Source organism: Suillus fuscotomentosus, assembly GCF_016647785.1.
Source record: "Suillus fuscotomentosus strain FC203 chromosome Unknown F5891scaffold_2, whole genome shotgun sequence".
In the NCBI taxonomy this organism is placed as follows: Eukaryota; Fungi; Basidiomycota; class Agaricomycetes; order Boletales; family Suillaceae; genus Suillus; species Suillus fuscotomentosus.
Window position 1 is genome coordinate 1839510 of NW_024539514.1, and position 25087 is coordinate 1864596.

At 46.9% G+C, this 25087-nt stretch overlaps 9 protein-coding genes across 9 annotated transcripts; 5 read left to right on the forward strand and 4 right to left on the reverse strand.

Annotated features, from left to right (window-relative positions):
* The first annotated feature begins 41 nt into the window (after positions 1 to 41).
* Positions 42 to 1682, forward strand: F5891DRAFT_998699 (uncharacterized protein). Its single transcript, XM_041378501.1, has 6 exons — positions 42 to 336; positions 471 to 520; positions 576 to 590; positions 615 to 693; positions 780 to 1492; positions 1569 to 1682. Exons 1-5 carry the CDS (start codon positions 78 to 80, stop codon positions 1340 to 1342), a joined length of 966 nt encoding a protein of 321 aa, XP_041233647.1. The 5' UTR covers positions 42 to 77; the 3' UTR covers positions 1343 to 1492; positions 1569 to 1682.
* Positions 1683 to 2497: 815 nt separating this feature from the next.
* Positions 2498 to 4081, forward strand: F5891DRAFT_1181095 (uncharacterized protein; the record flags this gene model as incomplete). The annotated part of the gene is made up of 3 exons (XM_041366004.1): positions 2498 to 2788; positions 2830 to 3167; positions 3238 to 4081. The coding sequence occupies 3 exons, from the start codon at positions 2498 to 2500 to the stop codon at positions 4079 to 4081; spliced, it is 1473 nt and encodes a 490-aa protein (XP_041233648.1).
* Positions 4082 to 4651: 570 nt separating this feature from the next.
* F5891DRAFT_1181096 (ubiquitin-related domain-containing protein) lies at positions 4652 to 6165 on the forward strand (the record flags this gene model as incomplete). Its single annotated transcript, XM_041366005.1, has 9 exons — positions 4652 to 4709; positions 4784 to 5022; positions 5081 to 5185; positions 5236 to 5376; positions 5433 to 5502; positions 5561 to 5827; positions 5887 to 5971; positions 6032 to 6095; positions 6148 to 6165. The coding sequence occupies 9 exons, from the start codon at positions 4652 to 4654 to the stop codon at positions 6163 to 6165; spliced, it is 1047 nt and encodes a 348-aa protein (XP_041233649.1).
* Positions 6166 to 6629: 464 nt separating this feature from the next.
* On the reverse strand, positions 6630 to 7423 carry F5891DRAFT_1273732 (uncharacterized protein; the record flags this gene model as incomplete). The annotated part of the gene is made up of 3 exons (XM_041370152.1): positions 6630 to 6720; positions 6775 to 7238; positions 7298 to 7423. The coding sequence occupies 3 exons, from the start codon at positions 7421 to 7423 to the stop codon at positions 6630 to 6632; spliced, it is 681 nt and encodes a 226-aa protein (XP_041233650.1).
* A 4648-nt stretch (positions 7424 to 12071) lies between these two features.
* F5891DRAFT_1124789 (isoprenoid synthase domain-containing protein) lies at positions 12072 to 13364 on the reverse strand (the record flags this gene model as incomplete). The annotated part of the gene is made up of 6 exons (XM_041363915.1): positions 12072 to 12153; positions 12209 to 12474; positions 12527 to 12657; positions 12745 to 12823; positions 12874 to 12989; positions 13196 to 13364. 6 exons carry the CDS (start codon positions 13362 to 13364, stop codon positions 12072 to 12074), a joined length of 843 nt encoding a protein of 280 aa, XP_041233651.1.
* Positions 13365 to 17253: 3889 nt separating this feature from the next.
* F5891DRAFT_974653 (uncharacterized protein) lies at positions 17254 to 20213 on the reverse strand (the record flags this gene model as incomplete). Its single annotated transcript, XM_041376473.1, has 11 exons — positions 17254 to 17730; positions 17783 to 17951; positions 18000 to 18142; positions 18174 to 18252; positions 18299 to 18499; positions 18627 to 18784; positions 19231 to 19243; positions 19316 to 19328; positions 19417 to 19429; positions 19526 to 19596; positions 19694 to 20213. The coding sequence occupies 11 exons, from the start codon at positions 20211 to 20213 to the stop codon at positions 17254 to 17256; spliced, it is 1857 nt and encodes a 618-aa protein (XP_041233652.1).
* Positions 20214 to 20378: 165 nt separating this feature from the next.
* Positions 20379 to 20692, forward strand: F5891DRAFT_1181105 (uncharacterized protein; the record flags this gene model as incomplete). The annotated part of the gene is made up of 2 exons (XM_041366006.1): positions 20379 to 20592; positions 20640 to 20692. 2 exons carry the CDS (start codon positions 20379 to 20381, stop codon positions 20690 to 20692), a joined length of 267 nt encoding a protein of 88 aa, XP_041233653.1.
* A 272-nt stretch (positions 20693 to 20964) lies between these two features.
* F5891DRAFT_1181106 (uncharacterized protein) lies at positions 20965 to 22656 on the forward strand (the record flags this gene model as incomplete). Its single annotated transcript, XM_041366007.1, has 4 exons — positions 20965 to 21135; positions 21185 to 21511; positions 21564 to 21846; positions 21899 to 22656. 4 exons carry the CDS (start codon positions 20965 to 20967, stop codon positions 22654 to 22656), a joined length of 1539 nt encoding a protein of 512 aa, XP_041233654.1.
* Positions 22657 to 24333: 1677 nt separating this feature from the next.
* F5891DRAFT_924573 (uncharacterized protein) lies at positions 24334 to 24954 on the reverse strand (the record flags this gene model as incomplete). Its single annotated transcript, XM_041373850.1, has 3 exons — positions 24334 to 24618; positions 24675 to 24806; positions 24874 to 24954. Coding segments are annotated over 3 exons (498 nt in total), but the record flags the coding sequence as incomplete, so codon positions are not given.
* Between the last annotated feature and the right edge of the window lie 133 nt (positions 24955 to 25087).

Genomic DNA, 25087 nt, shown 5'->3' on the forward strand with positions numbered 1-25087 from the left:
TTCGATCTCCGCGGCGTCACCTTCCCGATCGAGTGATATCTCCTGGTGCTTGCAACGAGGTGGGGAAGACGTAAAAGATGCAAATGTCCTCCAACAAACGCCAACGTACGTTTTCGGCTTCGCGATTATCACTTCCATCTCAATCGACGACATCGACATCGGTATCACTAGAACCTGAACCCATGTATAAGTCTAGTCGCACCGCAGATGAGGCAACGGGGGATCGTCGTTTGCTCTGCACTCTGCCCCCGACGTGTAATCCGCCGCATAACCGCCCGACACCGATTGCAAACTCGAGAGATCTGGAGCTGCATTATGGAAAATATCACTGCGCAAGTTTGTGAGCAGAAGGGATGTGGGTTTGTGTTTCCCGATGCAAGATTGCTGGAGCTCGTGAGTGGACTGCACACGAGTGAGGTCGTCTGCGAGTGTGCTGACATCAACGATCGATGATCGATAGCATCAAACAGAATGCCATGATCCACTTGCTGCTGTTCGAAAAGATAGGGGGGATAAAATTGTGCGCTCTATTTCATTGCAGTGTCCTTGCTCTCACTTCCTCATCTGTCTCACAGTTTGCTTGTCATCTTGTATCATGTCCACGATTATTCCAGACGCCAAAAGCACGTCGATTACATCTTATCCAAACACACTCATACCCAAAAGAGTACTTTTTCGCTGTAACAAACAAAGGTGTGGGCGGTCTACTTAAACGCTGGGGAGATGGCGCCAGCATGATCAGAGGAACCTGGAAGCCCAGAGATAAGAAAAACGAGAAGGACTCGAAGATGATGAAATGGTCATAGATGAGGATGAAGAAGAAGATAGCGATGAAGGAGAAACTGAAGAGTCAAGCAGTGGTGACGAACAAAATGGAGAAGCAACACCAAAAATACGTCACCATCAAGAGCTTGAGGAAATACCCACACGAACTGCTATCTCACCACGGCGAGGAAATGGCGCAGTGCAGACTGCAGCTGACCATGACATAGACAAATTGGCAAATTCGATAAACTCTCTATCTTTGGTCCCACCATCCATACGGTTCGGAAGAGGTGGAAAGAATGGGGGATTTGTCCATCCAGAGATGCACAACCCGCAGGTTAGCAAATTTAATCCTCACACGTTCGGTCCAAGAGGTGGTAGAGGGAGAGCGAGGATAGCAACCGCGGTTCATCCCCGAGCTGGATCCCATAATGTACAGATTGGTGCGCCTCACCCCTCCGCAGAGGTTGATGTACAGCCTGGGATAGGGCCTGTATCGAGAGGTGTGTCCCCTCGCGGAAGAGCGGGGGTCATTCATGTCAGGGGAGGTTTCAGAGGCCGTGGTCGCGGGTCTTAGAGGGGGGGAAGTGCTGATATTGGCAGATACCACTGGGACCGATTCTGATGAAAATAACGTGCACGTGTATTCCAAGCAATGTACATCACCTCTTTTGTTTGATCGTCCATCATTTTATAAGGCTGTGAGTGAAGGGACTGCTTCCGGGCACTGCATTGGTGGTGTTGAGCGAGTCAGCGGATGCCAGCAAGTGTGGAAAAATTGGTAGCCACGGAAGGTCACGCACGTTTTCAACGAGCGACAATGATAATAAAATATGATAGAGTAGCTTGCATTTCTTGCCTTTCCAATTGTCCTTCTAACCAGTTGCTAATCGTGTGGCTAGTCAAGAGACTGATTTTGTACAGCAGTGCTGGCGTCGAGCTGCCTAGTTAGGCAAGCATTGTATTTATTAGCAGAGACCCTGATCACTCCTGTTAGCCGATATGGAATTTCAAGGAGCCTCGCTGGATGAGGTGCTGTTCCGGTTGCAAGAGTTGGGTGTAATACTCACAAATTTGATTCACATTTCCATCGAAGTTAACCATGGAGCAAATGCATTGAAGTCGGACAATGAGGACGGAAGCAGCCGACGTGAACAGAGTTTACGGTGTCCTGGGAAAAACAATGCCTTGTTGTGGGTGTGAGTTTACACAATACAAGCCGAGGCTAATTTGCCACGGCGCTTGTTAGTTTAGGTCACGACGATAAGTACTATTGTCCAAACAGTGGCCGTGGACTACAGCCTTTTGTCCAGGCTATCCCCTCAAAAGCAGACGCCTGGTGCAGTTCCAAACCCCATCTAGTACCGTTGAGCTAGCCTCGCGTCTGCTAATCAGGATCATCATCCAACTCTTCAGCACTCTCTTGCAACATTTTCATCTTTCTACTAATTCTTTGCAACGCTACCCAATTGTATATCATCCAGCATAGACCATCTGCACTATATTGCTCATTTATTTCTGTCTGCATTTATTCAAGAGACCATAACGTCCCCCGACTGTTCTTCCACGTCACTTGTAGGTTTCATGTCTCCGTTCTCGACAACGACCAACTAATGTGCGCCCAACGCAGAATAGACAGATACTTCCGTGAAGTCTCGTCCATATATCGATTTATTAGAACTTCACGCTCGTTCCGAGTCCGCATCCATGTCTACTAGTACTATCCCGTTCCATGCCAGTGCCTCAGGATATTATTATTCAAGCAGGTCATCGCCCGAAATACGCCTTCCTGGCTCATCCCCCACCCCCTAAAAAGCGTCCTACACAACCCCTGCCTTCACCACCTTCGTACGCCAGGATAGTTGTTCCTCAGGCCGCCCCGCGCATCCGCCCTCGCTCGAATACTTTTTCTACAATCACCGCTTGGGCAGCCCACGTCCAGCCTGGATCTCCTGCATCTCTTTCTCCGCGTTCTCCGCGTCGCCGTCCCTCGATCGGCCTGCGGTCGCAGAGCATCCATTACGTCCGCCCGTAGTTCAGCAGGCTGCTTCTTAAACGTTTTAGACACCCCTTCCACTGTCCATCGCAACGCCGCAACCCCCTCGATACAGAATTTTAAAGCCGACCTCACCACCGTCGGCTATACTTCTGCCTTTTTACAGTTCCCTAAGACTCCCATTCGCGTTCAAGCCTCACACTGCTGAGGCCGGGCATCAGATTCCAATACCTCCTGTGCCCACATCACCGACACGCAAATCTCGCGGGCTTACACGCCTACGTTCCCTGTCTGGACTCAAGTACCGCGGCAGATCCAAGTCCGCAGCGCCTTCGTCTCCCACAAAGATGAAGGCTAAAGCAGCAGCAGCGTCGTCTGCTGCTGTAGTCAAGCGCAAGAAGGCGAAGTACGCCTAACATGCGCCCTGCACCTCTTGCCAACGAGCTCGCGCTTATGCAATTTATTGACGGCGGCAGCATGGAATCCAACATCAAACGTGTCATGGAGGCTCAGGCCAGAGCTGGGGCTCCCGGTGTTAGTGATGTCTACCGTGATGGCGAAGGTGGTGTTTGGTGGGATCAGGACGAGGAATGGGAGTATGCCCATCTCCTCGCCGCCGGCGAGGATGGTGCCGCTGGCGGTATGGGTGACCTAGGGTGGGTTACTTTTGGCGGGGACAAATCATCCTCCGCTAACCCTGACGTTGACGAGGAGCGTCGCGGTAGCGTTTCAACCCAAGACTCTGACTTGGACACGCGCTACATCGTCCAGCCCACTGACCATCTTGACACGGATGATCTCGCTGTCTTCGGAAGCGCTCTTACACCCCTCGCTACTCGCAAGCCAGCAATGTCTGTCCTCGCGCTCCCATCTCGTCCTCGGCGCGCCGCTAAGCACCTTCACAAACCCGACTACCTTTTGAACGTCGCGTTTTCCGGGGGCTTCGCATCTCCCAAGAGTCCCGCTTTTGCGATGTCGGCATGTGCAAATGGTGTCGCTAAGCCCAAGGGCAAGGCGCGCAGACGCCCTGCGCCACTGACGCTCACCCCTCCCAGCCCTGCACTGAGGCAGCCGTCGAACTCTCCCATGGATGTTGAACGCACCCGCAAGGACTTTTTTGAGTCTTCGTTCGAGCCTATAGCTTCTGCTGTCCCTTCTGCTCCAGCTATGTACAAGGACGAGCGTGGCAAATTCCCTGCGCGCCTCGACCTCTTGCAGCCCAACAACAGCAACTCGCTGAGTTTTCCCTGCAAGAAGACTCTTGCCAAGAAGCCGTCGAGGCTCAACATGATAGGCTTCTTCAAGTCCTCGAAAAAGTAGGAGGGGGAGTGCACAGCTCATTCATTATCTTTCTGTCTTTTCAACATAAATAACGCTCATTAACGCTATCTTGTTGTATCTTGCTGTGCGTTTTTGTTTACGATTTTGTAGCACTAGTGGTTATATGGAGTTAGGTCTATAGAAGAATCTTGATAGTCAAACTTGCTAGCTTGTATACGTAGAAATACCTTACCTGTTACACATAATTCGAGAATTTGTTTCCTGATCTTTGATTGGCTGATACTTTGAGACACTGACTTGACCTGGCAGAACATGATCAATTTGCTCATCGGATCCAGCGTAGTTCACCATACACTTGTAACTCACGCTCCATATCATCTACTGTGTGTCATTCTAATTAGCCTTCAAGTCTAAGCTGAATAAATCTAGCTAGCAGAGATGAGTGAATCCATTCGTCGGGAGATCTAATACTAACTTTTGCGAGTCCAACAAATATGCGAGTCCAAATATGGAAATACTAGTCAAGTCGTCTGAGCGCTTCGGCGTGACCGGCGTGACCTCCTTTCGACCCGAACTCTTCAAAGCTTCGTATATACCTCAACATTACTGATGGCTGGCGATAAGGAAACGCTACTCAGCATGGGATTTGACCCAGCCCGTGTTGACTGTTCGTATTCTCTTGTCTCACCAGTCCGTGTTCTCTGGCTGATTGAAGCGCCACCGTGGACGCGCTATACGTAGGGGCATTGAGAGCGACTAACAATCGCGGTTTGCAGCCTGCAATGGATCACATTCTGGAGAACGAAGGGAAGCCTATTCTAGATCCGAACGCTGCTGCTCCTACAAGTGCATCGGGCAGTGCAGGGCAGCCCATGGACGTCGATGTCGATGTTGACGACGAAGATGAAGATGCCCTGCGGCGCTTGATAGGAACTAAAGCTGGCCCGGGTGCCACATCGAGCACTGAAGTAGATGCCAAGGTACGTTTATTTCAACTGCGGCCCTGAAGCCTCTATCTTCAATAAACTCACTTATTAGAGTATCAAATGCTCAGAATGCGGCAAGGTATTCAAGAACACGGCGTTGGCTAATTACCATGCCGAGAAGAGTGGCCATGATCAGTTTGAGGAGTCTACGGAAGAGGTTTGTGCCCCGTGTCGCGTGCCGTATCTCTCACCTCAGATGTCCCTCAGATAAAGCCACTTACGGAGGAAGAGAAGCGGCAGAAGTTGGCTGAACTCAGAGAAAAAATAGCTGCAAAGCGCAGCGTAAAGTCTCAACAAGAGGCCGAGGAAGCACGTGCGAATGAAGCTATTCGCCGCAAGTCTGGCAAGGTGAGTTTAGTCGCGTACTTGGTGGTTTTTGTGTTTCAGAAGTTCAATCAAACTAGGATATCAGCAAAGCAAAAGATGAGCTGAAAGCCAAGGAGCTCGTGAAAGAAGCTGAGCAGAAACGTAGAGGTGATTGCCATGCGCATGGATTCTGTCCATATTAATCCGATCTAACCACGTGTGGTAGAGAAGCTTGAGGATGCCAAGGCCAAGGCCGCGGTAAAGGCCCAGATTGAGGCTGATAAGAAAGCCCGTGCAGAAAAGGCTGCAAGGGAGAAAGCTTTACGTGACGGCCAACCAATTATTGACGCATCAGCCACTGCGTCAACGACTCCAGCAGTAACAGCGTCCTCGTCCAGCGGCACAAGTGGGAAGGACTTCAAAGACACTCGTCTCCAAATCCGTATGGCAAGTGGAGGGACGCCTTACACGACCACCTTGCCGAGTGATGCAAGTATGTCTCATCGCTTCCCTGCATACACGAACATCTTGTGAACTGACACATCTTGCAAGCGTTACGTGAGGTCGCTGAATTTATAGCTGCCCAGACGCTTTCCGTCGATGTAGAAACAGTCACATTCGCCCAGCATTTCCCCAGGTCAGTCTGCATCTTGTTGCGCGGTGTACCTGTACCGAGGATTCATGATTTTAACAATAGGAAAACATTCTCTCGCGATCAGTTTAGCAAAACACTGAGGGAACTCGGACTGACGCCGTCGGCGGTACGTGCTTTTCCGAGTATGGGATTATGACACGACATATATTGGTTTCTAGGTCCTCATTGCGTCCTAACGCGATATATCGGCTGTGACTTGGAATAATTGTGATCCTTTCGGAATGGAAACCTAGCAGGAATAAAACATGCAGCTGTACACCACCACAATGAATTTTCTTTCGTATATCATGGACAAGGGATATAAAGTGACAGACGAGAAAATGGCGAAATATGCTAGATGTGAGTTTGATGTGCGTGTGGAGAAGAATGTCCATGTCAAGACAATAATCAAAACAGAAGAAACCAAGTTAAAGATATTCTAATAGTGTTATCGTACCTTCCACACCACTGACCACAATTCTCCCAGACTCCTCATCAATCACTATCCCATTCCAACAGTTGCCGGCTTGTACCCTAAATGCTATGGAACGATGTGAGCCATGCTGGCTAGTCGGGGATCCTCCTGTAGTCGTCAGTATCTGTCCTGTAAGTCGCTGATGTTTGGAGTCCCTACACTCCATCCCGTCTGGGTCATGGTTGTCTAGATCTCTCTACGTCCATCAATAGCGCTCAGCGGAACGAATGCTGACTCAGGGTCTTTCTCTTCAAAGTCGATAGTGACTATTTCCGTTCTATGCTAGACAATCAGCAAGAATGTTAAAGCGGGTGTTACCATTTACACTCACACTGCTGGCTTGGACTGGATCACCATTATGGCTGGAGAAGAGGGATCGTCATTGATAACGACACGTTTGTATGTCTCATCCGTGTACGTCAATTTTGCTATGCACACAGGTTGTAGGACGGTAAGGTCCCAGCACTGGATGATACAATTTCTGGATGCCTCTATCGTGACAGAAACTAACCAACGATTTCCTCTGCCAGGGAGAAACTCCATTAGTAAAACGTCCGGATCTTTCACGGCCGCCCCAAAACGAATTTCTCTCTTCAGATTCGGACTAGGGTTAGTCCAGTTGATGCGAAGAGCAAGTGCACGACATGTAAACCGCTCGAGCTCTAAGGCTGACAGAGACTCTGGAGATTTCCCATCGAAAGAGGGTATAGGGATGTTTTGCTCCTGGACAAGAGTCCGCAGAAGGAGAGCCCAGAGACTGCGCAGACGGGTGATAGCATCAAAACTTTTACTAGTGTAGAAAATAAAAATCAGATTAGTAAAACACGCCGTGAGATGAAAACAGGGGCGTAAACCTGTCGTAGTGCCAGGACGCTTTGGATAGGAAGATGCTGAAATATACTGAAAAGTATGTCGAGAGGAATAGTATCAAGGGATGGCGAGCGATCCCTGATATATGAGCTAATAGTAAGTTCATCCATAGTGGACAGACGCAAATTGGGTCACTGACTCAACTGCTTTATTAGAGTGGCTGAGAAAGTCCGGAGGCTTCTGTTCAAAAATTCTTTCATCGGGGTTAAACTTGTTTAACCAAGTTGAATCAATTCGCAACGCTGGTAAGCCTCATGACTCAGCGTCATTCTTACAGGCCCCTTTTCATCTGGATATTTAAGTGTCTAACTGACGTGATCCGTTTTCACGTCGCACACTTGTCCCCTAAAGCACTTCTGCTCGTGCACGTTCTGCACTTTCTACTCTATATTTTCGTCGAGTCTTGAATTTAAACGCTGTTGAAATTCGGTCATACTTCCAAAACATATGTCAGACCCGAGTACATCAAACAATAATGCCGCCAACTCGTCACAAACACAATCTTCGCTTAGGGGACCAGGAATGCGAGGGACTTCGGTTGAGACCGACACTGATGGAGCACATCTACCCCAACAAGGTGTGGCGAAGAGGTGCCTCGACGTCGTCAGAGAGTTTAGAGCATGCAAGTGCACAAAGTTTGAAGCTTCCTACGTCATCTCCACAATCATCAAAGAAAGTCTACCCCTTGGATCAGGTGAAAATCCCATTACGGTTGCGGCTATCTACCTCGGAATGCTCGACGAATGGGAGTCGGAGCAAGACCAAGCCAACTACAGAGGAGCTGGAGCTGGAGCCGCTAGAGAACGTTCGGTTGAACCAACGTCGAACTTGCGGTTCGAAAAGGAGTCTCCAGCAGAGATTAGGAGTCGGGAAGTTAGCATTGAGCCAGGAGAACCTGCTCGAAAACGAGCAAAGCTCGACTTTACCTGTCTTGAACTTAAGCCATCAGTCCTCGAAGAACCCGCCAAACCATTATCACCCAATCTCAAACTCACCATCCGCATCTTACAGAACTGGGCACAGGATCAGAAACAAGCTAAGCTCAAACTCATGTACCATGAACGCAGCCCAGAATTCCACGAGTCAGGTTGGGCAGACATCGTTGCAGGACGAATCATCAATCTCGACGCCATCCACACCATTATCACCACTTCACGAGCCGTTGACAAGCACAAGGAGATCATTGGGGACGTTGAGCTCACCTATGGAGTATCAGAGACGGCCACAAAGAAGATCTCTACGCAAGGCCAATGGAACGCGGCATGGAACAGGGCTGCATGAGCCCTCAAATTCGCTTTCCCGTTCAGACAGGCTGAACTTGATGCCTACTCCGAGCACATCAACGAGCAGTTCGACCAACAATTGGAGAGTTACCATGGACGGGTCCTCCGATACGACAAATCAGTCAGATTTAGAGTCGGAAACACTCGAAGGTATGAGTTGTCCGACTTTGAATGTTTCAAAGACATCTACAGCTCCCATTTCTCCGCCGGGGGAAGGTTACACAACGACTCGGGAGAATCTAGCAAAGCCACGGGAGCTGGACGAGATCTTCTCATCAAAAGAGAACCATGTCGCAAATGGAATAGTGGTGAATGCACCCGCAGCGCTGCCACTTGCCGCTATGCCCATATCTGCAATATTGAACAGGACGGCCGGTTGTGTGGATGCTGTCATGTCAGATCAAAGCATAACGAGGATCAAACCAAGTCAAAATCAACATGAGGGATATCTCAAACACCCACGTTTTCGTCGAGGTTTGGTTTGGTCCCCCTTAGACGCCTCGTTCAGCCCAACTGCTCGGTCTACAGAGTATGCGGACCCTGTACCAACTGCGCCCACCTATTTAGCAGATAGTGATGCTGCCCACACGGTCGCGGCTCGCCCAGAACTCTTCAAGATAATAACACCAATCAATGTTGATCGGTTTCAATCCCTGTTGGAAAACCACCCTAATCAGCCCTTTGTTCTTTCAGTGTGTCGAGCGCTTCGAGAAGGATTCTGGCCATGGGCCGACGCTTCGGATAAAGCCTACCCTTCTGTTAACGATAACTCAATGCGCACTTGCATGAAGACTGAAGAGCAACAAAGATTCATTGATAAGCAGCTTGAAGAAGAAATACGACTGGGAAGAGTATCTGAAAGTTTCGGAACCGAACTGCTTCCAGGAATGTATAGTGTGCCGATGCATACTGTCCCCAAACCTAATTCTGATAAGCTGCGTCTCGTCGTGGACCACACTGCTGGTGAATTTTCACTCAACTCCATGATCGATTCAGATGCCATCAAAGGAACTAAGCTCGATGGTTTACATTCACTGGGAGCGTCGCTGCTTTAGTTTCGGCAACAGCACCCTCATGAACAACTAGTTCTATTCAAGTCGGACGTCTCGCAAGCTTTTCGTAGGTTACCAATGCACCCGCTGTGGCAGACCAAGCAGGTGCTAACGGTACGAGGACAACACCATGTAGATCGTAATAACAACTTTGGAGGAAGAGGATCCCCCAAAGTTTGGATCTCTTTCATGTCTCTGGTCGCTTGGATCGCTATCCATCACGCCTTAATTGAGGCACTCAAATTATATATGGACGACTCTTTTTCATTCGAACTCGCAGGGAAGACGTTATACTATGAACCCTATGAATGTTTCTACCCAGAAAAGCAAACTCGACTACTACATCTCTGGGACGAACTTGGTGTGCCGCATGATCGTCCAAAGCAAGTCTTTGGTTGTCCTCTGACAGTCATAGGCTTCGAAGTCGACCCTAATGCCATGTCCGCTACCTTACCATCACACAAGAAAGATGAGCTGGTGATGCACTTGCGTCAATTCGGTGGAAGAAACTTTCGGTGGACGCTTCGCGAGTATCAACAACTCGCGGGGTGGTGTGAATGGAGTTTTAATGTCTTTCCGTTACTCAAGCCTGGACTCTCAGCTATCTATGAGAAGATACGAGGGAAGGACCAACCACACGCTCATCTACATGTCAACAATGCCATCATCTTCGAATTGAACTGGATGGTGGATCATTTGGAGAGGCTGCCCGGGCTACTATTCTACAAAGCCTTGGACTTTAACCCACTGTCTGAGGACGTGGTAGTAGTGATGTCTCAGCTCCAAGCTGCATTTTTCAGAAAATGAGCATAACATGCTGAATAAAATTCCTAAATTCATGAAAATATTCATGGAAATAGATTGAGCCAAAAGCCGGGAGGCATCTAAGGGGAATTCATACTATAATGCATCATTGTCTTGCTATGAAGCAGCTCAGAAAATGACTCAAAATCCAAGCCATTTGCTGAGCTGCTTCATAGCAAGACAATGATGCATTATAGTACGAATTCCCCTTAGATGCCTCCTGGATTTTGGCTCAATCTATGTCCATAAATATTTTCATGAATTTAGGAATTTTATTCAGCATGTTATGCTCATTTTCTGAAAAATGCAGCTTGGAGCTGAGACATCACTACGTGGTAGTAGTCTACACAGACGCATCAGGATTAGGAATGGGTCTATGGTTTCCTCACGAGAACTTCGCCGGTCAGTCGCCGTTGCCCATTGAAGCTCCCAAAGACACCATCTTCTTCTTCGAGGCCCTTGCAGTGTGTTCGGCTATTCATGCCATACCGAACATGATGGAAAGCCCACCTAGGATGCTCATTTACACCGACAATTCCAACACAGTAGCGATGTTTAACTCGCTTCGTGCTCATCCCCCTTATAACTCCATCATACTAGTGGCAGTGGACATCCTGCTGGAGTATCAAGTAGACCTACGTGTCAAATTCATCCCTGGTTCGGAGAACAGGGTAGCCGATGCACTTTCGCGATTCCAGAACGAACATGTATTGGAGATAGCTCCCGCTGCGAGCTTCTTCGATTTCGAACCCCCTCGAGATGCGCTGGGGGCAGTGAAAAAATGATGAATGTATCCTCATCATCCAGGCAACCTGTGAGGGAAGCCTGGACACCTGAGCGCCTCTTGTATGAGCGCTCAGTAGCACTTGGTTTCGCTATTGACTCAACAACAGCATCGGTGTACAACTTGCATCTCAACTCTTACATCACCTTCTGTCGACTGCATCATCTGCCAATTGATCCAACAATTGATACATTATCTTTTTACGTGGTTTGGTTATCGCATCACATCGAACCACGCTCCGTCGACTCTTACCTTTCAGGAATCTCGAGTCAACTCGAAGACACATATCCTGACGTCTGTGCGGCTCGTTGTTCATCGCTCGTCATACAGACACTTCGTGGCTGCAAACACCGTTTGTCAAAACTGGTACAAAGGAAGTTACCTTTGAGTATCGACGACTTACAGCAGGTCCAAATGAAGCTCGGTTTGGAGTTAGAGCACGACGATAGTCTGTTCTTAGCTCTACTTTTCACTGGCTTTCTGACTCTGCAGCGACTGGGAGAGCTCACTTGGCCTGATGCAGTGAAGCATCAATCTTACAGAAAGGTCCCTCTTCGACACACTCTGTCGATCATGGCAAGAAGCATCTCCTACACGCTACCTTATCAGAAGAACGATGGCTTGGGGACTGGGAGCACCATCCTCTTGTTGATAATATCGTTACACTATGCTCATCAGAAAATTACAAGATCACAGCTGATATGCACCATTGGCAACACTTTCCTCCCGTTCCCACAGGAGTCTACTGAGAGTAACGAAATATGCGAGGTACAAGAAAAGCTAGCGCCTGATTCTGCGGAAAGAGCTTCGTATCTGAACAGACCTATTCATACTACTACAACATCGCATGCTCAAGCCTTGGTAACAATGGGACAAGCCTGGTTTGTTGTATTTCCAGCTTCTCGATGAAAAAGTACCTGCAATTCCAATCGGGTTGAGTGATGGTTCATACCAATGAGAAAGTTTTATTACCTTTGATTCTCGTAGCTCCAAGAATAGTTTGCTCGAGGCCAGTTTTTCAATCCGTCAAGGTACTCATTGACTAGGACGTCGACGAAAGGCCCCCATGAAGGAACCTTGGAAAGACTGTCGATAAATCGTTTCTGAACTCCAGCGTGATAATGTGCTGCCCAAGCAATCGCACCGCTTATGTCGAGGCCAAGTTCCAACATGATAACACTAATCAAGTTATGGTCTTCGTTCCCAGCTGCTCGCTCTTTGTTGTATGAGATCATGTCCTGTGAAAATTGTGAGCATACCGCAAAGAAGACACCCTTAATATCGATTCACATTATCGATCGAACTTAAGTCTGAAATGCATTTGATGAGATCCCTGATGATGGGATGGTAGAACACTTCATCAGGAAGGTCCATCCCCATTTCGTATATATCGATAAACATGGTGTTACACCAACTGTTTGCTGCCGGAGCTTCAGGTAGTCATGAATACTGCGCCTATGGCCTTCTTCACGATCACAAGCCTCGACAACCACTGCACGAAGGGGCACCAAAGGTTGCAAGGAAGTGACGTTGAGAAGACATGCTTGCGAATTGGATTACATGGACCCAAAACCTACCCAAAAGTTCCTTGTGCATCAGATAATCATCACACATTTTGGAAACACTTACAGTCGGACTTTTTCGCTGATGATGCATTCGCCTTCTGGTCGTATCTTTTGAGGATTGTGTAGGACATCGAGTATGATATCTGCGATTTCCTTTGTGACCGTCTCATTTGCCGATCGGTGTACCACTCGATAAGAAAGGATACAGTCATGTAATCACAGCCGATTCGAAAGTAATCGATTTTTTCAAGGTCGAAATCAGGGTTATGTTGTATGTTGATTGTCAAAGTACGAACCTCTTGGTGCATTTGGATAAGCCAGTGCTGCTAGGTGGGCTATAAACAAAGCAAGGTCAACCATCGTTATAACTGAGAGCTAGCGACATAAGTCGAACCGATCTCGCATTTAATGTATGACGCCTGGAACTCAGGACTCGGAGTGATATCACGGACCAACACATCGACTTCAGCTTTCACATCTTCAAAATGAGAATTGATGGTACGAGGCCAGGGCCAGTTAACCATAGTGTCTGGGAGGTATATCACCTTTGGACGAGCATCCATAGCCTGCAAAATATAGTTTATGATGAGGAGTGCGAAAGTTGAAAGAGCCTATATGGATTGTAGGAGAGGGCTAAGAATAAATAGTGTCCCTGTTCTACAGAAATTTATGGGATGCCCACCTGCGGTCCGCATCAGTGCGTTGATTAGTCTTACAGCTAACTTCATATCGTCAGAGGGGTGTCAGACGCAGCGTCAAACGAGTGGCATACCAGAAGTTGCGCCTCCCAGTACCATTCTGGGGTATCTCATATTGTAATAGGCGGGACCCACTTGTTTGTCCAGCTCCACAACTAGGTGGATGAACAAAAATGGATTCTGGCCTATCATTATGAAGTTAGCTGTAAGCTTGGTTTCTATCTCCTGCGTTAATAGTGGAGGCCGAGGAGGGACTCAGATTATCACTTACGGTGTCTTCTTAGATAGATGATCTATAGATAAACACCTATAAAAACAAATATCTCCACGGTCAGCGATTCAGACAAATACCAATGGCTGATAACGTGGTCGTTCGTGGGTGGCTGTTTACACTTCCCAAGCTATGTCAGACCACAGTACTTCTGTAAGGTCAGCAACAATGCAGTCAATCCAACAAAAATGAAACTGAAATGAAATCACTCCAACGGTATGGCAGTGATTGAAAGACGAAAGAAAACTAGTCAACCCAATGGTATGGTGATGACAAAAAGAAACAAAGAAAAAAAGACACCTCTTCAAACCTTCCTTCAACAACAATGCCTTGTAACAATCGTATCTCGAAAGAGTTGTGTGGAATTACAGCAATCAACCCCCTCAGCACAAACAGGTAGAATCAAAGGTCAAGACTAATCAATGCTCAGTAGAACTCTTAGCTCACTGTTGAACCTGCTGCCAAGGAACTCACGATGAGTATTAAACAGAATCAGGAACGGACGTCCTTGGTTTCAGTACCAAGTCCCCTATTCAACAACTAAAGTCTAGCAGACAAGGAAGATCCTGGCTCAGTATCACTACTCAGATGAGTGAGGTCAAGTGTTACTGTCAATCCCTAAAGTCTCCCCACTAAACTATTCGGAGTCTAGATGGACAAAAGAGACAACACAAAAGCTTCTGAAAATATGAATGAAAGCTTAGCACCGAAACTTGAAAGAGAAGAAAGAGAGAGGATCACAGAGAGAGAGAAGAGAGAGAAAGAGCGAAAGAACGAAAAAAAGAAAGAGAAAAACAAAAGAGTGACAGAAAAGAAAGACAAAGAAAGAATGAAAGAATGAAAGAATGAAAGAATGAAAGAATGAAAGAAAAGAAAGAGAAAAAGAGAGAAGAAAACTAGAAAATCAAAGAAGAAAAATTAAAAAAAAGTTCTGTCGGTCCTCAAGGTCTTGGTCATCGTTGGTGGTGATGAGCTAAGGGTGTTGCTGAATGCTGATGCTGATGAGCTTAGGGGCTTGCTGGTTACTGAAAGTTGCTGGCTGACTACTGGTTACAATGACTTTGCTGAAGGTACTTGACAGCCCTGGTCACTGTTGTTGACAATGATCACACTTCACACACAATTTTATTCTGAAAGTGGGGCTTAAAAGCTCTCTTCTTTGGGCAAAAATTTGGGTCTTATATACAAAAAAAAGGGTGGCTGTGCTACGTTTTCCTGCCATCTATGAGGGATGAGCTTAGTCAGCGGTACCAAAAATCATTTTGCAGGGGTTGCTTATGTTGCACCAAATGTTGAAAAGATGAAATGAAATATTTGTCTGAGCTGCATTCTGGCTTTAGAATAGAGGGAAATGGTTTTGTAGTGATTTCTAGGGTATTAGGCTCATGGGAGAGCATTAGTCATCCATGCACCGAACCAGTTTGGTGCAGGTCAACGGTACAGACTTAGTACTAGGAGTGAAGTAGAGTGCATTGCTAGCGTGTTACATGTTACAAGTGGAATGCAGATTTTCGGGTGGCCTAAGCTCGGTTAGTTACTTAGTTTGATATGGAAAGCCAGACAACTGCGCTCAACTTCTCTCGTGCATGCTTCTCCCGGGATACCATATAAGGCAGGTAGTTTCTGTGGGACCTTGAACACCCTTTTCAAACATTAAATAGTGCTATTGTTATTTTCCTTCTCATTCAAGTCTGAGCATATTTTTGAATTTTGAATTTTTATATTTGGCCATCTACGCTCACAAAATGGAAGGCACAGTCATGTGATCAAGAAAAAGTGCCATGTGGCTTGTGTCAGGTGACGATCGAACACTCGGGTGGGAATAAACTGTGGGAATCTAAGAAGTCTAAGAAGTCTAAGAAGTAAAGTACAACGGTTTTCGGAAACATTCGCGCACTCGCATGGCTTTCGCGTATTTCGCATGTTTCGCGTATCTCGCCAAAGGCCATGTGGTTTTCGCTTACCTTGCTTAACCTCGATTTGGCAGCTCGCGTGGTTTTGTCACGTGTTTTCGAACGCTGACTCAAATAGCGTCGCCCTTTGGGAACTTAGCACGACCTTGGTAACTGTATGTGTACATGGCATTAAATAATGAAAAAATATGTGTTTGAGCAGGGCAAGGGAGATGTGTGATTAGATTTGAGTGTTTTTCCTACTGTAATTGTTATGGTAGTATACATAGAGCAAATAATGGAACAACATATAATACAATGACAGACAGGGGGAAAACAAATATGAGATAAAAGAGATTGGGAGATGAATGACAGAAGGTTATGAAAAAAAATAAAAAGGGAGAAAAAGATCACTTAGAGACTCAAAAACTGGAAAATGGGAGGACAGGAAAATGGGAATGGGAAACTGGGAGAACCAGAGAACCAGAGGACGGGAGACGGGAGACGGGAGACGGGAGACGGGAGACGGGAGACGGGAGACGGGAGACGGGAGACGGGAGACGGGAGACGGGAGACGGGAGACGGGAGACGGGAGACGGGAGACGGGAGACGGGAGACGGGAGACGGGAGACGGGAGACGGGAGACGGGAGACGGGAGACGGGAGACGGGAGACGGGAGACGGGAGACGGGAGACGGGAGACGGGAGACGGGAGACGGGAGACGGGAGACGGGAGACGGGAGACGGGAGACGGGAGACGGGAGACGGGAGACAGGATTAGCATGGGTATACCCTAGGGTATCTGAGGTGAAACCCTTACCCTTACTTACCAATATACCATCACCCACAGTGTAAGTGTGGGTTTTTGAAGGGTACCAGAGATAGATACCATGGGTATACCCCAGGGTAACACTTTTTCCAATCACATATATTTTACCATTTGAAGGCAAATGTACAACTTCAAAATTTTATATGTATCCATCACTCCTATGGTAATCAATTTGGGGATATATTCCCAGGGGTACAGGGGTCTTCAGGTCCAAATTCCTACCCCTACCCTCAAGGGTTTCCCATACCCCTGCTGATCCCTAGATGGGAGATGGGAAGCAGGGAAAAATGGGAAAATGAATACATTCAATGATACTGTTACATATTTTTTTATTTTATGTTGTGTAGTAGATTGAGTTTTTTTGAAAAGCTGCTCATAAATGTATTTCAAAATCATTTAAAATGCACAATTTATTAGGATGCAGCCTGAGGCCAGGAAGCCAAAGGAGGGCATAGCCCTCCTTGGCTTCCTGTGACAAAGGAACAACACTCATTTTCCTCCCCTGAGGGAGCGTGTAGCGCTCCTTCAATTTGTGCCGAAGGCACAATGGGCATGAGCTCGTACATTGTTGTCTTACAAATATCTGCGAATCATATCTTGTCTCAGTGTCTTCAAGCGGAGTCGGGGATTGGTGCTCACGCCACTACGATGGAGTAATGTCAAGATCAAGAAATGTGCACTTTATCAAAGTACGATACACCAAGCCAACTGCCATCCTTCAACGCCTGCCTTTGTTTTGAAACTGTTCGCCATGGCCAGCAAATCACCACTCGTCCATTGCACCTGCTTCTTCGTCCGAAAATTCCCAAACAACAAGACCGGCATTGTCAGCCTCATGAGGGACATCTGGTTCGTCTTTGTGAGTAAGGTCATTGAGCAATTGATGATGACCATCATCTAGTCCAAGTCCTCCACGAACGCCACCCATATAATAATACCCATTAGTCTCTTCATGAAATGGCAGGTCTCGATGCTCCTGAAGGAGCAGCAATTCTTCATCTCCTTCAATACTGTCAGGGAGCGGCATCTGGGGTCGTGTTTCAATGAGGGTAGAAAATATATGAAGCAGTCCTAGATACACTGTCCAAGCTGATTTGCGATTGACGACAGGATGTCCCAAACATTCATAGCACATCTGGAGAGTGTCTCCAAGGTCACTGGGCACGAGATCGAACACAGGGTGTCCAGGTTTGATGTACGTCGCTCGCACATGATCCACAGTGGCCTTCTCTATCTTGATCTATTGACGAGTCAAGGTCAGCTCCCTAAGACAAAGATTAGATGGTGCGCACCTTGAAGTCAAGGGCACCAAAGTCTTCAGTGGACCGATAGATAAGTTCTGGGATTCCATGTGGCAGTACCTTGTTGCGATCACACCTTTTGGCGGTATGATTGATCCAGTCCTGGTAAGAGTCTAATTCACGCTGCAACCATGGGATGAAGACCCATTGAAAGACCATTCTGAAGAAACATTAATCAGTGTGACAGATTGAAACTCGAAACACGTACACTTGAAGTGTATTATCACTGTCATACCAGTCCTGTTCGACTCCGTGGTCCAGCAGGGACTCAAAACCTGGAGTGAATCGACGTCGCAGTTGCGACCACGCAATCTCCGGCATGACATTTTTCTTGGTTCGCATCCAGCGATGCTATAATGTGCCCTGTAGCGAAGGATCGTACCATTGATGCAACATGGTGTGGCCATTGGCGATCCCAAAATTTTTGGTCCCAGGGTCGCTCTGTGTAACCAAGGGCATATCTGTTGAGGACATTAGAACATTGTGACAATTTCCGAATCAAAGTACTCACAACCAAGGTTCTCAATAGTATCTAGATAGTAGCTCAGAATGAGCTGCAGATTTCGATTGGAATGCCAAACTTGCATCCACATGATGAGACCAGAGAAAGGTTCGATTCCGGTGTGCAATGCTAGACCGAACTGCAGCCATTTGTCATGCTGGTCCACTGCAACTATGTCATTTACTCCGGCAGCCCAAAAGCGCCTCCTTTGCAGGCGGCAGGCCTTTCATTGGCGAACAAGGTCAACTTCATAGATGGCGAAATAAGACTTTATGACACTCCTGTCGAAGTGTTCATTCGATGGGAATGATCAGAAAAGGTAAGTGTCCGTACCTTGATACACTCATACCCTCCTCGTGGTGTAGTAAGCTAATTATTTCTCTCATGCCGGCCTTGGGGTACATTTCGCGAAGTTCAAGCATGGCGTCATGAATGGACTCCACGGTATGGCCTTGCTGGCGTGTGCGCAGAAGCCCCATGTCCATACGAACCTGTATAAATTTAGTTAATCCAATTCCATAGCGTTCGGTATCGATTTCTTTTCGTAAGGCCTGGACTATCTGCTTGTCCGTGAGACGTGACTTCCACAGCCAAAGGATGTGGGGCGCTGTAGGGATTCATTTCTGGTTGGGCTTGTAGAGACTGTTTTTACCTTACCTTATGTTGGCACTTTTGTAGCTTACATAATCAAGCAATCTTTTCACCAGTTACCAGTATGAGTCTGAGTGCTCAGTATTTTTTTATGATATTTCCTCTCCTCTGAGCCTTGAGCCTGGTCCAGAAACCCTTTAGGGTCGAATAGCAGCTAGGTTCTGCAAGACCCAACACATTGTTCAGACTCACCATCTGAATTGTTGTACCTTCAGCGCGATGTCAGCCAAAGGTGCTAGAACGTCTGAGTCAGCGTCAATGCAAGGTCAAAGGTTGGAAGACGAACATATGGGTTTGTTCTGGTTAGGCATTGTCAATTGAGTGGCTTGAGCCCATGAAGGAGCCCATGAAGTTGGCATATTTATACTGACGATTCCTTGACCACTGTACATTGAAATGGTGTAGGAAATGTCTTACTAAACTTGTTTGCTGTGCATGGGAATTGCTTTGGAGGAGATAGGAGATTACTTACGTTCAGTAGTTGGCTGTGGCCATGTTCAATATTAGTTGTCTGCAGAGCGCTCATCCTCCCCTCTTACCTAGTTTGACATTCAGAAAGAGCACTCATCCTCCCCTCTTACCCATTCAGGGTCTGAATCTGGAGAGCGCTCAACTTCCCCTCTTACCCAAGCTTGACATTCTAGGCCTGGATCTAGAGAGCAGTTCCTGGGTCTGACTGTGACCGTGAGTTTCATGAGTAGCCTTGCAGCTTCTGACCGTAAACTTTACTCCGCAGCTAGATAACTCACTATTGCTTCTGACTGTGAGTTTCATGATTAGCCTTGCAGGGGCATCTCCAAATACCAATAGTGAGCAACCGCAACCTATAGTGCCAGCAACATTTCTAATAACAACACTAATGCCACTGCGAACAGTGCTGGCAACATTTCTAATAACAACGCCAATGCCACTGCGAACAGTGCTGGCAACATTTCTAATAACAACGCCAATGCCACTGCGAACAGTGCCAGCAACATTTCTAATGACAACGCCAATACCACTGCAAACAGTGCTGGCAACATTTTTAATAACAACGCCAATACCACTGCGAACACCAACTCGAACCCTAACAGGGCATCTCCAAATACCAATAGTGCCAGCAACATTTCTAATAACAACGCCAATGAATGCCAACAGCATGCTAGGTCTCGTCAAATTGTATATAGAATATACTATAACTGATCTCTCTGCAGCTCTCTGCTGCGCAACTTCCGGTGAACAATGTTCCGGATCCTTGTTAATCTCTCTGCAGTGCAACTCTCTGCACATCGTTATCTGTCTTGTTCTCTGCAGTGCAACTTCCAATGTCGGATATTTGGTATGTTTTCTTGTACATATACATATCTAAATTAAGTGGTTCATGGTGCATTTAAGCATCCTGGACATTGCGCTCTGAGCTTCAGTCTCCCTCTTCAACTACTATTCTTTGTGGCTATGTCTAACTACGAGCTTGTGTCTCAATACACCGAGGATGCCTTTGCAAAAGAGGACTGGTTGTGCCAGCATCCTGCATGTGGTGCCAATATCGCCAAGGGTGACCCTTGCTTCTATGTGGCCACCATAGAGCATGGTAAACCAGGGCACTATGTCTGTGGTCCCTGCCATGAATGCTATCAAAAGAAGGCAGCAACATCTGTGCGACCTGCTGGTAAGTCAAGTTCTGGCACAATGTCTATAACTAACAAGCATTTTCAGTTCGCCCTACTCCAGGCTCTGCCAGTAGTGGTAGTTCTGGCTTTGCTGGTTGAGGCCCTCCAGATCCACATGTCATTCGGCAGTCAGTGAACGCAGGCCAAAGAAAATGTAAGTCATTGTATCAATTACCTGGTGTAACTTGTGACTGATTTGCCAAGTGTCGGTCAATCCACCACCAGTGATACCTTTGTCCCATGGACGGTCCGAGTTTTCTGCAGGGCCTGACATTAGTGTTCCGTCACTGTGGCAGGTATCATCGCAGCCAACTCTGTGTAGTTCCACCAGATATACACCACACCATGCCCAGGCATCATCTCAGCAAACTATGCATAGTTCCACTGGATATACACCACATCATGCCCACTATGGCTCGGAGCGTGATCGTTGGGCAAAATTATCCTATGCTCCTCCTCCATCTCAAACGATCTCACTCGAAATTTCAGCTGTTCATGAGGGAGGTAGCCGGAAGAAGGGTGGGCGTGGTACACCTTTCGGGGTATGTGTTTGACTACTCTATTGCAATACAACCACTAATGCCAATCCAGAGTATCTGCAAAGGAAAAAAGGATATAGACGCTCAAATTGACGCCCCAGGTCTCATCAAAATAGCCCTCAATACCGTTTATCCGAAGATTCAATCATTCTGTCCTGCCTTTCAGTGGCAGTATGAGGAATTTGTCATCCGAGACTCACAATGGGTGGATCTATTGGGTCATCATGCACGCGAGCCATATTTTTACTCCCAATGCATTCAAGCTGGACGTAAAGGCTTAAAGTCACCGATATTCAAGACAAAACAGTTTGCACTCATGGTCGTCGTACCTGAGAGCCAGTGGCACGAATACGAAGAATGGACTGAGCGAGCTGAAGAGGTAATGCTACTACTTTTTCTTGTGCATCTAGGCTGACTTGGGACTCTTGTAGGATGAGGCTACCCGCCAAGCTCCAGTGGCTACTACAGCTATCTCCGAAGCCTCCGTTGATGTCTTCCAGGGCGGAGACTACCTTGCCACTGAGGTACCACTTCCTGAAGTTCCCTTAAAGAGGACCCACCTCCGTACAGCCAGTAGCCTTAGTTCTACATCCTCATCTACATCACCACCACTAAAGAAAGCTGCTTCTGCCAATATCTTTCAGTCACCTAATCGTAATGAGTTGAAAGAAGCACTCCGATCTGGTGGAATAGCAAATGTAGATGCGCAGAGTGGTGAGTTCCATATCTTGAGTATCTTGTTTGTGGCGCTAATGTCCTTTCAAAGTGTATGACCTGCAGAATGAAAATGTCCAGCTGTACTGGATTGCTACTCGCCCAATGTCCGAAATTCTGGAAAATAGCAAGTATCAGTCGTTCACGTTGCATACTGCAGAATCAGCAACTGGGCAACTGACAGTCGACACATCCTCTGCCAATCTCATTGGCCGAGGTGGATTCAAGACTGCCCATCCTGGGTGGTTAACACTCACGTCACACATTCCTACAACCGGACTAGGTTCAATCCTGCATCAGAAAGTCGTAGTCAAGAGACCTTTCATCAAGATATTTCCTCCAAATGGACCATCGGCAGGCACATACAAAGTTGGACATTACGCTGTGGCTGACGAATTGTCTAAGCAGTTCAAGGAAGCCAATGTCCTGTACTGGGCAAATTCGTTGTTAGATCTCACCTATGCATTCATTAACCGTTGTGTCGCAGCCTCGTCAAACCCCCCTCCTTTTGAGATTCCACATCTTCGTTTTATTCATGCTGGACTCACACTATCCTTCCTACCTGGCCAGATGATCGTTGCTAAACCGGGTGCTAAACCATGCTCTGTCCGTGCTGCATTTCTCTTAGAGGAACTTATTCCGGGTGGGCCCGATGCCTTCATGAAATTCATTCACAACACAGACTGCGATCCTCTCCTTGATCCTGGCGAGGACGGGTACAGTACAGCACTTTTCTTGGCATTTACTCAACACGTTCAGTATGAGAAGACCGGGGGATTGGCATATATCTCCGACTATCAGGGTGTGTAAAAGTTACTTGTGTTTGTTTTGTTGGCTCACATGGTGTACTACCACAGGTAGCACGGTGTCAGAACTTCCTAATTCGTATTTCAAGGCCCGACAATGGGTTTCAATGCCCAAATGCAGAACGAGTATTTAAATAGCTTGCTATAATAGAGTCGTCATTTAAATGACGGTTGCAATCGGAGCGAGTCATTGTCATCATCATTACATCATGTGCTCAATAGCCACCACTGTCATTGCAATGGTCTTTGCAACGACATTGCAAAGTAAATTTTGATGTATACACACAGCTTTGAAATGAGGATGCAATCTTGGAAATTTTATTGTGAGGCAGGTATCATTCATTTCATTGGGCGTATAATTAAATTATTACTATACATTTTACAATTACTAATAGTTACAGTAATTATTATACCCTAGTAGAAATTCTATATACCACGAGAATGAGACCGAGAGATGCATGTTTTGTACATCTGCAATCGTGTTGGCGATGGAGTTGAATGCCTTCAAGGGTTTGAGCAACACGGAGAATGTATCAATTGTATCAGAAAAAGATGGTAGGTTGTTGGTCGCAGAAGAAGCATCTTGGAGTATTGTTGGGAAGTGGCCGGCATCTGCGAGACTTTTGTTAGCATTGGCGATTCTATCGTGCACAACCTTTGGGTCGAGATGTTCGGCCTAAGGATAGACGTCAGCGCATTGTCAAAAGAGACGGATGAGAATATTCCGAACTTTGTTAGTAAAACTTCCTTCTATGATCGCTGAATTGGAAGGCTGCCCAAAATTTGGTTCGAGAGTGGGAGGGGTGAGATCCTGCAGAAGCGATGAGTACCAATCATGGCACACGACGTCGGGGCACATTTAGAGTTTAGATTACGCTTACCTTAGTTGACTGAACAGGTTGGGTGTCCTGCAGGCTGGAACTTACAGCCGTGGGTTCAGGGTTTGGGGATTGTCAAGCGCTTCGAGCGAAGCGCTTGGTCGCTTTGCCAAAGATCTTGAGAACTGACCCCGAACATCTTCCATGAGACCCATTCCTCGAAGGCGAGAGAGATGACGGCTGTAACAATAATAACAATTAGATATAATGTAGATGCTAAAATGAAAGTTCATACATCGATGTGACTGGCTGTGGTCTCTACCAAATGAGGCTCTGTGAAAAACTAAGATGCTAGATTTGAGTACCCGGAAGCGCCGACTGCTCAATTGGATGAAATTCTGAAAGCTTGGGAGTGAGACGCATGTATGCACTGAGGCGCTGGGAGGGTATACTGTTGAGGATGGCCACGGGTATGAGCATTTGAATGACTTGAAATTTAGTCGTAAAGTCTGAACGTTTGCATTTAAACTCCGAATGAATTATTTTAATGTATTAATTTTGATTCAAAGATTGCCAGCGAGCATTAATAATATTTGATATCCATTGCAAACATAGGACCGAGAGTATGTAGCGACAATGTAAAGAAATATTACTGACTATTTGCGAGACCGTCCTCAACGAACTGTGCCTCCAGAAGCTGCTGCCTTCCTCCCTCTCGTTTTTCCCCGCCCTTGTCCACTGTTGCTGATTGACCCTTCAACATCCGGGTCAGAAACATGTGAATCCTGGAGCTCTGAATCTCCTGCTTTGGTACTGGTGGTAGCATCAGGTTCAGTAAGGTTGGGGTCCTCGACAGGATTGTGCAACTCGGTGTCTGATTCAGAATCGCTGTCCATATCGAGCGCTGCAAGTGCGCGATTGATTGCATCTGCGTGATCATCTTGTTCAGCAGAATCGAAGGCTGAAGCTTTTGCAGCCTTGAAAATGTAATGATTGATGCTGGTGACAATGGTAGCAATGTGCTTCGTAGCCCACTTAGTTACGAGAACTTTCTTGTAGAGGTGGAACAGATTCCGGTAACAAATGTTGGATTTCTTCCCAGTGCCGCTGCTCGAATATTCAGTGTCCGGTGACAGTAAAAAGATTACCTGCAATAGTACATCTCAGAGGACTCGAAAAACATGTAATTAATAAAATGCCTTACGATGACTGCCGCCCACGCTATTGACCCTGGCGTGATTTGGTGGACACTCCATTTGAGAGAGTTAGTATGGGCGCCGCCACCACTCAACTCTTGATGGAGCGAGGCAACTCCATGCAATGAAGCTTTCAAAATCTAGATAGTAGTGCCATCACCAAAAAATGTCAGATAATCAACACCTTAACAGTAGTAATAGACGCACTCGAGCCAATAGCTCCCAATTTCCAAACACGGTCTTAAGCGACTTGTCTTCTATCAACTTCGGAAACAACACTGGGGGAAAAGTTTTGTAGACCACATTTGAAGTGGACGTAACGCCAAGTAGCTGTCAGATTTCGGGGACAGACGCTCTGTCGTATTGAGGATTGGTGAAATATTTTGCAGGAAGGCCAAAGATATCACCAGCGATGCCACGA

Bases quoted from the DNA above. Each gene is read 5' to 3' on its own strand.
- F5891DRAFT_998699 (XM_041378501.1), top strand. From the start codon at position 78: ATGCAAATGTCCTCCAACAAACGCCAACGTACGTTTTCGGCTTCGCGA. The intron at 337-470 runs GTTTGTGAGCAG...AGCATCAAACAG, and splicing joins TGGAAAATATCACTGCGCAA to AATGCCATGATCCACTTGCT. The intron at 694-779 runs GTGTGGGCGGTC...AAAAACGAGAAG, and splicing joins TTTCGCTGTAACAAACAAAG to GACTCGAAGATGATGAAATG.